Source organism: Rhynchophorus ferrugineus, unplaced genomic scaffold (genome assembly GCF_030347505.1).
Source record: "Rhynchophorus ferrugineus isolate W39M unplaced genomic scaffold, kcgeb_rfMv2 rfM6, whole genome shotgun sequence".
Lineage (NCBI taxonomy): Eukaryota > Metazoa > Arthropoda > Insecta > Coleoptera > Curculionidae > Rhynchophorus > Rhynchophorus ferrugineus.
The window spans coordinates 32,737,690-32,755,344 of record NW_027472585.1 but is presented as its reverse complement, the minus strand read 5'-3'; the positions used below and the strand labels follow the sequence as shown (position 1 = coordinate 32,755,344).

The window sequence follows — 17,655 nt, the reverse complement described above, 5'->3', positions numbered from 1 at the left end:
ATTTATATCTAGGTAGGAAAAAACTAAGCGAATTTAAAAATCTAATTTAATATTTCTAATAGATTGTGGCCCAATTCCCAGTGGATGTATTCCCGAACATAATCTGTATAAAATGCCGAGACCTGAGAGCTTATTTGTTGAGATTAAATGTATTTAGAAGCGATATAAGGTAGGTAGTTGGAAAGGGAGAAATACGATGATAAATCTAGTTTTTTTCTATGAATATAAGCTGAACAATAGGCAATGCTAAATAATTACATTAAACTGACTATTTTAAATTATAATGAGTATATTATCAGTAAGGCTTAATAGTTAAATTCATGACAAAATCTCCTAACTGCTAAGAAGGTCGTGGGTTCGACTCCCACTATGTTTATGTTGTCGATAGACCGGAGTAAAATCTGACGAGGAAGACCCATCCAAATCAAGCCAGCAAACCAAAGTGAATAACACAGTAGTTAATTTGTAGTTATTTATTTGCAAGTCAATAAATAAACCTTATTGAGTAAAAATTAAGACAATTTTCTATACAACTCCTAATATAATACAATACAGCTTACGATCCATGATCCATAGGTTACATCTCACCTTACTGATTGATTAATCCTTTACCATAAAATAAGAAACAACTATTCACCCATGAAAACGGAGAAAAAATTACGCATCTTAAAGAATTCATAGTACTAGTACTGCACTAGTACGACAAAGAAGGCAAGCAACAAAATATCAAGCCTCCCGCAGACGGATGAAAATTACTCGTAAGAAATGGCAGTTCTCATGAATGAAACTATAATGCACAAGGTTAATATTTACAAGAATTTAGAATAAAAAAAACAATCTTAATCTTAAAATAGAAAATGGGTAGCTGATCAATATCATCAAAAGTTCATCCATCTAGGATAAGTTAATGTTCCCAAAACAAAGAATTAAAGAAAGTTAGTAGTTTCAATCAACTTTGAGAAAATGTCACAAATTCAATCACACCACAGAAAATAACTATGAATTGAAAATGTAATTACGTTATAGGTGATCAAGGATAAATATTTTTTAATTGGGCATCAAATATTCCTCGTGTCCTTGGTGGATAGCGGATTTGATCTAATAGTGAAACTCATGTTGGTCACGAACCTTTTATTTAATAAGTAAAAGTAGTGAAAGGAAGAAGAGTACTGAAAGATGGAGTCCTTGTTAGTACAATATGTTCATCATGAAAGGTTGATTATATGATTGCATAATTTCTATAAAGATCGAACTATATTTGAAGTATAGTGTTATATATAGATATAAAGGGATCTCAAATTTGCAAAAATTAAGTCCGTTAAAATGATATTATATCAGTCATACCTCAGGTAAAATAAATAACTTAAGAGAAATTATTCACAGTAAACCAATCCAAATAAATCTATCAATACTCTTAATGACTATCATTCGCTCAATATTCATTTAATTCAACTATCTATTCCTCGACATTAATTCTATTGCAACAGAAAACAGTAATGATTACTCGAGAGTTGATCAAATACATATTATGGCGGATGGAATTGAGAAAATATAAAAAAAAATTGCCTGATCGTCTTCATCAAGAAAAAATATATCGGCAAATACTCACATTCAAAATTGATCTATGCTGATGTACCACAAGGTAGTATCCCTTAACTAATACTGTATTTACTTTACGTATATCATTGGTAACGTAAATGTGAACGAGTAACTGTCGTAAATATCGACTTAGTAATAATGTAAATAGATTACAAAGACCTGTCAGTAAGGTTACTAAGGGAACTAAGAAATAGCGATTATGAAAATTAAACATTGGAAATGGAAATTAAACGCTATGAAGTTTACACGCATGGATTCTACCTACAAAAATAATAGACTACCAGCCAAAATAAATGGTTTTAGAATAAATCCGTATGCGAACACTTGGGCATGACACTGGATGCTACTGGAAGTTCAATTGGAAAGAGTATGTTAAAAAATAATCAGAATCTTATATAAGGGTCGAACAAATTGTTCATGCATAAATAATTTGAAGCCAGTGTGGCCTTACGGTATGCAACTATAGCGGTTCACAAAAAAATCCAATATAAATACGATGCAAACTTATCAAAACGTTCTTCTTGTGAGTATCGATAATAATCATCATCAATTAAGTCAACGAAGAAATTAAACGATTTGCGAAAAAAGAAGTAAAATTGTGTGAACACAAAAGCGTGTGTATAAAAATTTCATGAGATAAAACGACACGTAAGTTCGTATGCTGTGTGAATAAAAAAAGGAAAACAAGAATAAAATACAAAATACGTGTTTCTAGAAAACAGAAGACAAATAGGAACAATCGAAATGAAATTATATTTCGCCATACTAATTCAGAACTTTACACATTTCGTAATTTGGAAACTATTGGAGGTTTGGTGCGAAAGTGAAGAGATGTCACTCATACAGCCCTGAGCTCTTTAAAATTTGCAAAACACTTCAGATGGTAAAACTTTCACTTGTTATAATGACCTGAATTCATATTAGGCACAGTGTTTTACAGATCAAAACCAGAAGTTATGTGGGAGTATTTTAGTGAAAGGTCATTGAACAAAAGAAAAGCAGTAAAAATTAATAATCGTGAAAATATAGATAGCTTTGCATATTGTAAAATGAGTTTCAGTGCTGATAATATAAATCAAAAGCAATTTTAGCTTTCGTTTAAAATTTAAGGTCTAAAACTTTACATCTGGAGTTGAAGAACAATATTACTAAAATTACTAAACAATGAAAACTGATGAAAAATAATGGTCATAATATACGTGCCATGTACACTTAATAACATTTTATTATTTCTTATCTTTTCGATCGAAGCTCATTTTCATAATTGATTTTGCGTTAACGAACATAACTAATGGAGTAAGAAAGCCATTGCAGTGATTTTTGAGATGATGGCATTGATCTCTTTTAAGTGACTGATAATTTTAAAGTAACTAGCTGAAGCTAAATGATTTTTTAAATCGATATTAGACGACTTAAACTTGAATCATATGTAGCTCTATCATTTGATGGTATTACCAGAATAATACATCGAGCTCTTCAAGTCAATGAGAAGAAGATATCACAACTATACTGCAAAAAGGGCATTATCTCATTTTCTGGCAAAATATTGATACCCTTTTAATATTTAATTTATATAAATATTCGTACATATTCATGTACATAGCAACTATAAATAAGAAACTCCATAATATCTGAATCAATAAAGCTCTCTCTCTCTAAAATGTTAATATTAATTTGTTTAAATACAAAATTAGTTTTGTTAGTGAATTATCTTCACATTCATAAACTAATACAGTTAAATTATTATTATAACATTATAGACCAATTGAATGCGAACATTCATAAAAAACATCCAATTTGCACAAGAACGAAATAACTTTCTAGCAAATGTGTCATGCTCACACTGACCAAACCGAAACTTAAACCGACTTAAATGACGAAATATATCCGAATATTCGGCCTTTTCGCTAGATTTAGTTTCCTCTGAGTTCTGATTCCTCTTGAAGGTTAAAATCACAGTTAAATTTTCACCAAATAAAATAATTGATAGGGTTCCTAATTTAATTTAGTGAATTAGAAAATTTCTTAGAAAATTAGAACTATAATTATACACAAGTATAATTTCAATGACGAAAGAAGTACAAAAAAAACAGAGCAAGTGTAAAATGAATTATATAAACGAAGAAAAAGAAAATATGAATACTATATAGAAAATAAATACTTTCAGAAGTTGATTTGTCGGCAACATTTTGGAGGCAAGATTAACAAAGACTAAACAAAAGACTATAATACTAGGGTATAAAATATGGAAAACATCGAAATGTCGCTAGGATCTTTTGCAGTTATAATAAGAAAAACCACATCACCTACAGAATATTTTAAATAGATGATAACAAATTATCAAAATGAAATTCATGGTGGTGGGAAACCTAGAAATAATAAATATCCAAATTGAGGATTTATAAATGGAACAAGTAAATTGATTTAAATATCTAACGAAATGGATGCCAGGAGAAGGAAAGAATACCAGAACTGGAAAATCCATTAATTTAATAAATAACAAATTCGCTAACAGATGCGAGACATGTAGTGTAATAAGTAGGAGAATGAAATACCTCAGAATAGTCAGGGGTTTAAGTAACAAAGAAATAAAACAAGACCTCAATATTGAATCAGTGAAAGAGTACATAGAAATGAGATGACAATACTGGAGAACACGAGATAGGTAAAGAGAATATGGGAAGTAAGAATGGAGAGGAGAAAAATCAGTAGAAAAGAAACCCATCCAAAACAAGAAGACTGAGCTGAGTCAGAGTCAGAAAAAATTGACGAAATTTATATATAGGAAAAGAGAATGGACACTAAACACACCTACACTACATAGTGGTACAAAATGTGTTTGTTAATTTTAATAACATCATAAAAAAATAATTTTTGGTCAACCCTGTATATTAAAAACATATATCACGCCGTAAACGTAATAAATTATATTAGTAATTAATCACATATCCATAGGACGAAACTACTATCCGCACATCGTTCATAAAAAAATGGTAGGTATAACGCGACAGAAAAACAAGTAGAAATTCCTTGTACAGCACGCTTTTATTATTGGTCGGTCGTTTTAAAGCAAGAGCAGAAAAAATCGGCGCGCGTTAGTCACAAAGCGGACGAGTGAAAGTCGTTTCGAAACCCGTAGGGTCCATCGGTTTCGTCGAAACATGCCTCTTACCCAAAATTCAATCTCTTCACGGAATGGATCGCGCCAATCTACCGCTCGGCAAAAACGTAAATATTTAATCATTATGCAACCCGCAAAATGCACCGCGACAGGACGATAGAGAAGCATTAGTTCCCGTCGACGATAAGCGACCCCAAAAAAAATCCAATAATTTCACTAAACGATATTTTTCGAGCTATAGAACTTTTTAATTGAAAAGAAAAAGTCGCGCTAAACGTTGCGGTTTTTCATTTAAACAGCTTCGTTACAGACGTCAGATTCAACTGTTGCTAACTGGGCATTCGTCTCGGTTTGATTTTCGATACTGAACGCCTGGCAAATTCGAAAATTATTATAGGTTGATTAACTGTTGATCGATGTCAGATATTCTCTTGCTTTCTAATTAACGAATTTCATTGAATTTCAATATATTATCCATGTCTAGTTTTAATCGTAACTTAATTCATTATTCTAAGAATATTTATCGTAACAACTTTCTTGTTCCTTGAAAATAATAATAACGGTATAAAATTGGCATACTAAGACTAATTAAAATAGAAGTGATGTGGTTAAGGTATCAGAAGAAAATATTAAAAATATTAAAACTCAATTAAAATATGAATCAATGAACTGGATCCATATATAATATAAATTAGTATTAGATGTTTACTCGAACGTTTATTATATTCCTTATCACACTAATTATTAATAGTTGCTAATAGTTTATAAGCTCCCAAGTCATATATTTAGAATTTCGACAATCAGCCCACTGATTAATCTTGTTCTAAAACTACTTAGTCTCATAGATAGGGAATTCATCTTAACCAGATCGAATGATATTCGTTTTAGTCTAACATTATCATCATCATCATCAATCATAGAATCGCTTCAGAAGAATCTTCACTTCTCAACCTATATGCTACTGTTGGTGCTACAGGACTTCGAACATTCTTCACTAAATTTCTCCACCGGACCACTATCGGATTCCTCAGAAAAGTCTGTGATAAGTTCGAATTTTATTCCACAGATATGTCCCAACCATTACAAACTGCATCTCTGAATTTGTTCCTCAACTGTGCTCGGAGTGTCGCATCTTAAATGGATTATTTCATTTCTAATATGATATCGAAGATGAACATGTAGAATTTTCCCCAAAAAGAAATTTGATGCCGAAATAAATAAAGCTTACATATATCAAACTGTAACAGAGTCCAAGTCTCGCATCCATACAGAAAAAATCGTAAGATTAATGTTCGAAAAAGGCAGATTTTAGTCTTGATTGTAATACTTCTCTTCCTCAAGCACCACTTTAGAGAACCCTAAGCTACTACAGCTTCGCCGATTGAGCTTATTACTTCTGCTCTAGATACCTTTTTTTCATGACCACTCACACTTAACTGTGTAGTAAATTCATTAGTACTGACATTCTTTCAAAGAACTTCAAATAAACACTTCAAAAATACTTCGGAATCACACTAGTTATAGGTTCCAAGGTGATTTGTGTCAAAAAACAACCGCACATCTAATTTTAAAATTAATTTTTTGTTTTTCAAATTTATTTAAATTATGTTGAAGATTTCTTGTCACTTATATTGAATCCTAATCCAAAATCCATGACCATTTGATGCAATATATATATTTTTTATTATTATTTAATTATTACATTGTTACTAGTCGTTTCCGTCTAACCTACAATTTGTCTGTATAATAACTTAAATGTAGGTATATAAATATATAGGAGGACCCATCGGCCCTATCTTACGCTCTGGTAAAATAATGTTTATACATGTCACTGCTGTATATTGTATTATATGCACCTCACTACACAACAGTACACAAGATCAGATGGTTTGATTCTTTTGAGTCTGTGTCCTGTTCTGGTGATATCCAAAAGCTGCAATACTTTAATATTCTCATGAGAATGGAGTCTTTCCTCATATCCACTTGCAATTCTCTTGATTTCTTGACTGACTGTGGGTATTTGAAGGTCTCGATGTAGGTAATCAGTCCTATAGTATTTGGGTGCGCCACAATACCTCTCAGGACTTTGTTCTGAAAAAAAATTTAATTTACGTTACTCTCTGCAGAACATCCCCATAATTGAACTCCGTATGTCCATATAGGTTTTAAGTATTTGTTTATATGATAGAAATGTATTATGTACTGATAATTGTGATTTTCTTCCAATTAGTCAGCCCATTTTCCTAGATTTCAATCCCAGGTCTTTTATTTTGTTCTTTATATGTTCCTTCCAGCGAAGTTTTGCATCAATATTCATTCCGAGAAATTTAGCGTTATTGCTATATGGAATGATAGTATTCTTTAATGTTATTGGTGTTTGTACGGTCTGTTTATGTATGTGTGAACTGCACATGTACAGATTTACTTTGATTAATTTTTATTTTCCAAGCTTGTGTCCAATTATTTATATTGCCACTTGCCTGTTGTAATTTTCGTGAGACTTCTTCACTATTGTCTCCGACAGCTATAATCACAGTACCATCAGCAAATGTAGCCGTCCATAATATTCTCCATTTGTGGTATATCACAAGTGTAGAGTAGATAAAGCATTGGTCCCAGTACACTTCTTTGTGGTACAGCTACTTTAGCTTCTTTTATTGTAGAATAAGATTCTTCTTGTTTGACTCTAAACATTCTGGTTGTATTGTACGATTTTAATAGTTCAGTGTGTTGTTTTGGTAACATTTTATGTAGTTTACGAACAAAGCCTTCATGCCAAACTTTGGCAGAGGCTCGTGCTCTAAGAATATAGCTGAGCATACTTTTTCACTTTCGTAATATCTGTTATTCTGTGGACCTGATCACTCGTTGAATGCTTGTTAATAAACCCAAGCTGGTGTGTTGGTATTAGGTTTTTTCTCTCTATGAAATTTGATGCAATATATGAGCATATATTGCTACAGTAGTAATTGTTGATGTTTGTAGTGTAGCTGTATTACAGGAGGTACAACCATAAATTAAATATACTGCGCTGTAAAAATGGAATAGAATACAGCTTGCAAGTCTAACAAGCTATCCTTCCGAGATTTCAAAATAAAATATTGGATTGTCATTGTCGATGCACTCTACTATGTCTCAATAAGTAATTCAACGCGATACACCCTTAGAACATGTCACGAGTGCAATTTAACATGTTTGCACTGAGTAATTCATAAGAATATCGATGCACTTAATGCACTTGTCAATAAATTAACTGTATGTGATAACAATGGAACGCCTACACTAAAACATATACTAACATTCAATCCAATTAATGACCGGATATAGACTAGAAGATTAAGTTGAGAGTTTGAGGAGCCTGAAAGGGGTGGGAGGAAATTCCTGAAGTGATTTTCTACGTATAATTACCAAAAATTGAAAGATTTGTTGAGATTGTTGAACTATTAAGGGTAATAATAATAATTCTTTTTTTAGATTATGTTGTTTATAGCCTTAAATTACATAATTCCCATATTTAGAAAAATTCTCGAAAACATAAATAATGAGAACATAAACTTAAAATAACAAAATACATAACACAAAAATATACATTTCACCTTTTGTGTTAACAGTATGACCTTGAAACATCAGTATAATCAATAATAATCAACTTTCCTTCCAAATATTGATATCATACTCTTTAAGCAACTTACGATTCTAATAGTAAAATATGCCTAAAACTGACAAATGTTTCATAATCAATAATATTATTGACGTCTAGTTTTCTAAATTCAAATCATATCCTCATTATTCATTAATTATTCTGTTCTTTCATCATTCCAAGAATATTATCCTAACACAAATAAACTTTCTAGCTTCTGAAAAATATACATATCCAAGTTAATGATACTTAAAATATATATTAATTAAAGCAGATTAATACTTATTTTGGAACAATTAATATAATTTAAACTTAAATTATAATTTTTATTTAAAATAATTAAAATTTAAAATATTTTTATAGCATTAAAACTATGAAGCAAATAAATCTAAAAAAATTTATACTATTGGTGTTAACCTGTTTTTCAAGTAACTGATTCAGTTGGTTCCAAATTATCACAAATGCCAGCTTGATTGGCGCTGTAGTAAAAGCGACAGGACAGTCCTCCAACAGTTGCGATAGTCGCGGGTTCGAATCCTGCTGGGGCATGGCCGTAAATTTATGTTTGTGATTGTTTAATATTTGCGATTGTCCTAGACACGAATGCAAAATCCGACAAGGAAAATGTTCCCAGTCACACCAATAACTAAGCTGTGTAAGACCGGATGTCTTCTGGGATGATTTCTAAGTTGGTCAATCGCCAGTCGGTAGGCTTAATGCCGATGACCGTGGGTCGGAGCCCACGTGTAGGTCCATTCCAGATAAACCTTCTTTGGTAAAAGGAAACTTTAAAACATAAATAAAAAAATATTATTACAAATATTGCAATTTATTATTTAGAAATGCTCTTCCAAATTATCTACTCATCAGATTTCATTGAAGAAAATTCGATATTCTTTCGAGCCAATATATTTATTTTACCCACTTTTAATATTAAATACATTATTGGCCAAAAAACAATGATACTCATAAGAGACGTTTTTTGAAGTAGGAAATCCCAGCCAAGCGTTGCCAATGTAACCAATTTTATGACATATAGCAGATCAAACTCATACAAAAAGATTTCCTTATTATGTCTTGTACGTTTAGGTAATTAATTCATATTTATAGCAATCTTATAGCAAAAGTTAATGCAATATTTTCACCAAGCTTTAACAGCTCATAAAATTACATGTTTTCCTGACCCTACCAAAGACAAGCATAACTTTTGCAATCGTAGGAATTGATCTTTTTTTCTATAAATCTTCATAAAAGTCTAATATTCTACAAAACTACCAAGATAGACGCACATGTCATCCCTAATTTTTAATTTTAGAAAAATTTAAATAGGTCGAGAATATAACAAGCTTTTGGGGCTTTTCAGTATATATACTTTGGATATTGTGCTATATTGTGCTATAAAATCAGGATATATCTTATAAATAATAGTTTATGAAAAATACAGAAATATTGTTATTAAAATAAAATATAGTATTATACATCAAGATACATAAATTTATATAACTCAAAAATATTTAGAAAATTCAAAAAATGTTAGAAATGTATAAAATATACAAATTATTGTATGAAAATATATTAACAAGACAAATTAAAATTTGAAATTAAGTTAAAAAAAAGGTTTTTGTTTACCCCAACTATTCAATTATCTATAAAATGTTCATTATAGTAGTTATATATAGTAACAAGATTTGCAGTTGGAAGAAGTATTTTGAGTTACTAATGGTACTGAGTATTGAATTGGATGATTAAGAATGAATTAAGTAGTTATTGTAGTATAGGTTCTTCCTTAAAAAAGAACTCATGAGTCAACTACAGTAATTCCTCAATTGACCAAAGACCGAGGGTTTTCTCCTATCATTGATAACTATGTAACGTAAAAATAACTTTATATATTGTATCAATAGAATGCTCTTAAACTTTTAGAACAATAATAATTAAACTTTATCACCAAAATACATTTTTAATACTGAAATTTAATCATGTAGACATAATTAAACAGTGTTTAACCAAAAGAACGATTCCAACTGTAATGTAATGTACCCTCCAATTTCGACTCGACATATTTTCAGACTTTTGCAACAACTTTCACTTGACCCAACTTATACAGTAGCGTTTCGAGATTTCTTTAACGGTTATCTACCAGGGATACTCTCTACGTTTCACAGTATTAGCAATATTCTCATATCAGTTCGCCATGCGGTAGAAGCAAATTTATTACTCCATTCTATACATTTTATGGGTCATTATATAGACTGCTTACACTATTAATAAAAATATTTTGTCCATATAGGGCTACGATATTAATATAACAATGTATTACTACCTTATAGGCGGTCGTTGATCATTATGAATATCTGTAGGGTGAATGCATATACTCCTTTCTACTTCGTAGTAATTCATATGTCATAATAAAATATATTGTACATAGTGAGCCACAAAATTATTACAGCAATAGTTTTTATTATATTATAGACCTGTTCTTAGCTACAAGATATTAAACATATGTCGTATATGTTATTATGGTCAAAGGTAACTCTTTGATGATCTGGCTTTTACACCTTCAGTTAGAGGTGTGAAAACATATAATTTAATCATTTTGATGTATAAATACATTTGTACAACTACTTTTACAAGATTCATTAAAGGATTTATTTATTATATTAGTAATAAAATATAAAATGAAGCACGAAATGAGCTAACAGTTATGGCATATATAAGAAACATGAGTACTACATTTATTTCTATCTCAGCATATGAGAAATCGCTGAAAAAGACATGTCATTGTAAAAAGAGTAGAACTAAATTTAACAAACTTACTCCTCAGATAACAATAAAATGAAACTTTTAACGATCACAACAACTGGACACTTGATTATTGGAAATATGTAGTATGGATCGATAAACATAATTAATATTGTGAACCCCAAAAGAAGCCTACGTTCCAACTACCTGTTTCTTATGGTCATCACCAACATCATTGAAACAATTGGCGCAGGTTTTGATACAATAATAACTATATTATTTTTATCCATGGATTTATTATATTGTATTGTAAAAACTCAATTTATTAATTATATAAAACAGACTTGCAACTTTGAGATATAAAAAAACAGAGTAGTAGCATGCCAAAATGTCAAGAGTTGTCTTCAGACTCACTAATAAGAGGTAATAATGAAACAGTAACACAAATCATACACAGACACTATCAAAAAATCTTCTCAGAGTCAATTCATAAAATTCGTTGTTAAGAAGCATTATTATCGATTGAATTAAGAAGATGGTCGACAAATAACAGTGTTTAAAGGCATTTTACATGTCGAATGTCGAATTAATTTTCCGGATACAAAATTGTTTATATTACAAAAAATATTTAATTTTTTTTTTATTATAAACACCAATAGTGATCATGTATATAATTGCCTAAGTATAAATATAAAATTGCTATAGAATAGTTGTTACGGAACCTTAGGATACATTAATCCCCAACATCTCCGGATTTGGCATATGCGCACTCTCCTGTATAGAATAAATCATAGAAAAGAATAAACTAAATGAAACAATATTGTCTTTCTCTTCTAACGACGGTCCGTTCTTTTCGAGTTGATCGGTACGGTCGAGATCAAAACAACAAACAAATCTAGAATATTTAGATTTTGTGTTACATTAATAATTATATAATAATAATAATTACGTTGTTGTGTTATTCTTAGTGGTCTAACATACATTGGTTTTAAAATATGAAAAAGGAAGGGTAAGTGCAGAATGTAAGGTTACATTTTTAAAAATTGTAAAATCCATACTGCATCAATTTTAAGAGTGGGAATTTTAGCTGCCAAATTTAAAACACATCATTTTTATCGACCTGGAATAGGTATCAACATATGCCAAAATTTAATGATAACAAGAACAGACAAGAAAATGATTCTTGTTGTGTTGAGTGTAGTCAAGCAAAACTGTAGTAAGTGGTAATAATTAGACATTTATTTTAAACATAATAAATTTTAGTAATGATTTAAATTTTGTTTTGTAGCTAAGATGTAGCTAGAATTTGTTGAGAGTAAAAGTCGAAGAATGTGAAATTCAGAGAATCAGAGAATAAATTAGTCAGCATTTTGCTATGATATAGAATAGTGTACCGTAATACTTTGAAATAATTAAATTTGCTAACAAAAGTAGACCTGGATAAAATAACCAAAATATAAAACTATCAACGACACCCTGGTGATTTAATGTTAAGGAAAATACAGTGTATTATTATATAAAAGTATAGGTAAATAAGTTATTGTTTTGTGAATATAATGATGTATTGACTGAGATGTCTTTCAGCTTTGAAATACGATCATCCATTCGTTTTAGACTAATATCAATACAATATGTTTGTGGATCAAGAATTGTAGAGATAATATTTGGAGATTTTTAGGAAAATTATAGTGCTTTCATATATAGTGGTAGCTTTTTCGTTTTTTAACTATATTTGCTGTGTTTAATCTAAACGATTTTGGTCCTTTTATGGTAATGTTTTTTATACGGTTCTTGTTAATTGTTCAATTATATAAATTTATTTAAATATAGTGTTTTTATAAAAATATGAAAGGTATATAAAAATTATTTTTATTATTTCATTTTATTCAATAATTTTTTAAATAAAATGTGTTATTTCAAAAAATTTTCAATGTTTATCTCTCTCCATATATATATATATAGTTTCAACACTAAATCAATTATTTATCATATTTGTGTATTTTTATTTATAAAAAATAATGATAATGGGTAATATGATGATTTTATAAAAATAGAATAGTTGGATTTTTCTTTCGTTTTATTCAATACTTTTTTAAATAAAATGTGTTATTTCCAAAATTTTACCATTTTTATTTACTTCCTGACCTATTTACCTGCTTAATATATTCGACATTAAATCCAATAATCACTATAAAACACAAGTAAATAAAGCTGCATATACGCATGCGCCAAACTCGGATTATTCTGTGTATTCAAATTAAACGGAGCCAATATGTACATGCGTCAAATTCGGAGATGTTGGGAAATAAATTAAATAATACGACAATGTTATCCATTATCTCAACCAAAATCATTAAAAATTCCATAATATTTGTTTGAAATTTTTACCTGTATTCATATATCGGCCATTTGATCCGCAGAGGGATCCAGTATAGTATCCCCCATTCCACACTTCATTCCATGACGGTTTCATGGACACTTCATCGTTGAAACAGACGTGCGAACATTGTTCCTGCTCAGTTTCTGAGTTATTCAACAAATACCCGTAATTATTCCGAGGCCAGGTTTGGCCCGCAATTTTCACTCTTCTATGACACACTTTTTAAAACTAAGTTCCCAAATTATCTCCCAACAAGCGTAGAAGCTAAAGAAGACAAAGAAAAATCATGTCGCTCATCTTCAAGAGGAGACACACAAAGAAAGTGTGCGATATTTGTTTCATAGAAAATCAATTAAATTTTGCTAAATTTCGAAGCAACCTCGTTTAAATTGTGAAGCTTCACGTATTGATAAATATGAACAAACCTCGTACACTCCAAGCGACATTTTATTTCAATAACATTTCGAGCATAAATAAATCTGATTGAAGACGTATACAAATAGACGTAATAATGCCATTAAATCGGCCATTGAAAGCAACTAAAGCATCAATAAAACTGAAATAAATCAACTGCATTACGAATAATAAATTCATTAAAAATCCATCTTTAACGGCGTAACGTATTCAATTACAAATTAATCCTTTTCGGTTCGAATTATCATAGCGGAAATTGATCGACATGACATTTTCGACTCTTACATTCGTTCGATAGAACATCCATTCTGAGAATGGTTAAAATAAAGTAAATAACACCTTAAAAGATGTGTTTCGATATTACTGGAGTATGTAAAAAATCAAAAATATTGCAAATACTTATAGTGCCAAATATTACTTTAAATGTTACACAAAACACTACACAATATTCAGATCAGCATCATTTGATACTCAGACAAATTATATCCTATATACGTAGCAATTAGAGCTGCAGAAAGTTTTAATTTCATCTTTTAATTAGATCAAAATTGACGTTAAAACGTCGGCTAAACAGAAATTCAGGGACATTTTTTAAACCGTTAAACAATAGTTTCAATATTTCAGCGAAAATATCAGCCAAAAAACAAAAAATACAAAAATCTGCTTGATATGGTATCACTCAATAAAAACGGTAGAATAGTCCAAATGCAAGAAAACTTGAATCATCTTGATCAGAATTATTAAAAGTTACACAGCAAGTAATATCCATACTTTATGAATTAAAATCTAGTATACAGAAACGCTCTTATCTTATTGCATTCCGTTCTGAAATAAATCCATTTCTGACCAAAAACAAATGGATCTAATTTGATCCATTGTTACTTCCGGCACCGGAACTTAAACGATTCATACAATATAATGAATCCCTATATCACTATATATAATAAATTCTTATAAAATATTCACATGACGTTTAAATAGTCACAATAGTCACAACCTTTATGACATTATATGTTAAGTTGTAGTGATATTAATGACACTACTTATTACATCTCACTGACACTACATCTCTTCTGAGTTTAAGAAAGCCTGTGTCACTCTGAAGAGTCAGCTGATCTGTTTCTCAAACAAAGCATTTCAAAAAATTAGCCATAAACTGAAATTACACGAACAAGGACAAAAAAATTATAAAAATATTAAAAGATGTAAATATAAAACTGATCGTAATATTTCACACCTTAGTGGATAACAATAAACTACAGAATATAATATCACACAAACTTTGTTTAAACGAAACAATGAGTAGAATGGCATTAACTGTCTTTCAACTGATAATACTGATCAGCCTCTTGCGGTTATTGATTCATAAGCTTCAAGAAACAACTCTTCTAAAAGAAAAGATATAAAAATATTATAGATGCATTGAAATAATTGTATTGTGTTTTGGATAGAAAACTGGCACTCATTACTTTGATCTTGTCAGCCATATTTTATATTTCCCGAACAATAGAGAAACTTTATATTTTAAAGGTAAGTATAATTTATATTAATTTATATTTTTAATAATATAAAGCATAGTTATATAACTGAAAGTATTGCAGAATTTCTAGCACTGCACACCATTTAGCTGCATAAGATTGACATTTAATTGACATATTTGGACTATAAAATTAACTAAACTTGAAAATGTAATTAATTAATTAGGCTATCTGAATCCCCTGTTCGAGAATTATTATGCAATTAGTTTACTAACAACTTTAGTATATCGAAACACTCTGAATTTATAGATCCAACAGTAGCATAGTGTTTTGAAACAGACCCTGTCACATATCTCATTCATTCCCAAAATAATATAACAAATAAAGACAAAATAAATACAAATTAGATATTGTTGAATGGAAATGTTAAATAAAACTGAACAGTAATACTAAAAGTAAATATATGAAGCTTCAAAACTATAGCAAATTATGGTACAGTACATGAGTAATACTAATCTTACATTCACCCAATTCTAAAATAAATTACCCGACATATAGAGTATGAAAAATAAATTAAGCTATAAGCAACTTTCAATAAACAATAAAAAATATTAGACAAAAATATATGCCTCGCATAACTGAAGCTGTCTGAGACAAAAATAATAAATCAAGCTTTTCTAGTAAACAAAATTAAAATTAATTATTAACTCATAGTTCGCGATTTTAAATAATACTACAACAAACTTAAATATATTTAACCAGATTTATGCAGTAATTAAAAATGGTATTAATTAATTCATATCCTGTATATATTAGAAGTAATTCTTTGAAGCTTCATAAATATTTTCTATATTATTAAGCTTAGTTTTTATAATAACATCCTTCAAAATTAATTCGCAGTCCTTATATAATTATATTGAGTTTGAAAGTGGATATCCAAGCTCTATATACGTCTTAGGATAATATACTATTATATTACTTCTCACGAAATCACAATTAATAAAAATAGAAATAGATATAATTGAAGAACTTTTATATAAGGTGTTGGCAACAATCTGATTTTGTTTTTGCAAAAGATTTTTCTAAATAATAATTACAACATATAATTTTATATTACAATCAATATAGAAAATATAAAAAAAGAAAATAGAATATAAAAAACACGTGATGGTTAATACAATTGAATTTAAAATAATAACTATCAAGTTAAGGAAAATTACAATGCATGTATTAAATGCAATGCAACTAATTAAATCATAAGTAAAACGACTATTAATAAATTTAAAAGCTAATATATGTTATAAGAATTATTTCAACAAAAAGCAGATTTCATGGAAAACCGAAGTGCTTATTAAGATAATTATCAAGAAATTGAAGTCTTAGTTTACAGAATTATAAAAAAAGGTTGATATACAATTAAATAATAAAATAAAAATACCATACCAAAATATTTCAACATGAAAAAGTATTTTAAATTTCTCAATTTTTTTTTGTAATATATTTAAATCTAAAATAAATAACATACTACTAAAATCAACACAAGTCAAAACAATTATTTGTCATAAAGAAATAAATATCAGAATATTTTCGATGCCAAAACTTGCGCTCAACTTAATATCAGAACACTCTAAATATATTTTATCAATCAAAATGGACAAAAAATACGACGAAAATTCCCATACATACTATTGATAAGTTCATTCAACAATTCAACAGCAAATGTCCACAGACAAATGTACACAGACAGAAAATTAAGAAATAAAAATCAAAAAAACTGGAAAATGGTAAGTTACAACCCCCAAAACAATCCAATTTTCAATCTTTTAAATTTTTTTCTGTAATATATTCACTATTCTGTTCGGGACTCCTGCTAAAGCACTGACTGACACTGGGCCGCACTAAATTGAATCGATAAACTGTTATCGATAAATAATTATCAATTATTAATTATACTGATGTCGATTAGAACCGGTATTCGTGGTACTGTATTCCCGAAAATTGGTCGCGAACTGACGTGTATCGGTGCAGGTATGGGGGCAGATACTTTAAAGCACATCGTAGTTCACGTGAGAGAATCATGAGGCCGGCAACGTGACTCCATCCCTCTCGATAAGTAGCAGACGAAGAGGAAAACTTAAAAGGGTCACGGGGTAGGGAAATAATGAGTTTGTTTGAAAACTGGAAGCATGAAACGTTTATTTACATCGACGAGATATAAATAGCGGATCAATCTATGTCCATACCTTCCAGACAAAAAATGTTTCGATAGAGTATTTTTAAT

General features: G+C 29.6%; 3 protein-coding genes across 5 annotated transcripts in view; 1 reads left to right on the top strand and 2 right to left on the bottom strand.

Annotated features, from left to right (window-relative positions):
• Positions 1–17,655, bottom strand: part of Pdp1 (PAR bZIP family member Pdp1) — a 166,948-nt gene that overhangs the window by 72,863 nt on the left and 76,430 nt on the right. The gene's annotated exons all lie outside the window — the stretch shown is intronic.
• Positions 1–17,655, top strand: part of LOC143198083 (uncharacterized) — an 83,956-nt gene that overhangs the window by 56,828 nt on the left and 9,473 nt on the right. The gene's annotated exons all lie outside the window — the stretch shown is intronic.
• Positions 6,529–9,045, bottom strand: LOC143198082 (uncharacterized). Its single transcript, XM_076407044.1, has 2 exons — positions 8,778–9,045; positions 6,529–6,811 (listed from the first exon to the last, which is right to left on the bottom strand). Exons 1-2 carry the CDS (start codon positions 8,907–8,909, stop codon positions 6,581–6,583), a joined length of 363 nt encoding a protein of 120 aa, XP_076263159.1. The 5' UTR covers positions 8,910–9,045; the 3' UTR covers positions 6,529–6,580.

What these genes read in the sequence shown, in the direction of transcription:
- LOC143198082 (XM_076407044.1), bottom strand. Translation starts at nt 8,909, where the DNA reads ATGCCCCAGCAGGATTCGAACCCGCGACTATCGCAACTGTTGGAGGAC. An exon ending in ATCAGTTACTTGAAAAACAG is followed by an intron (nt 6,812 to 8,777) that starts GTTAACACCAAT and finishes ATTTTTTTTCAG; the next exon opens with AACAAAGTCCTGAGAGGTAT.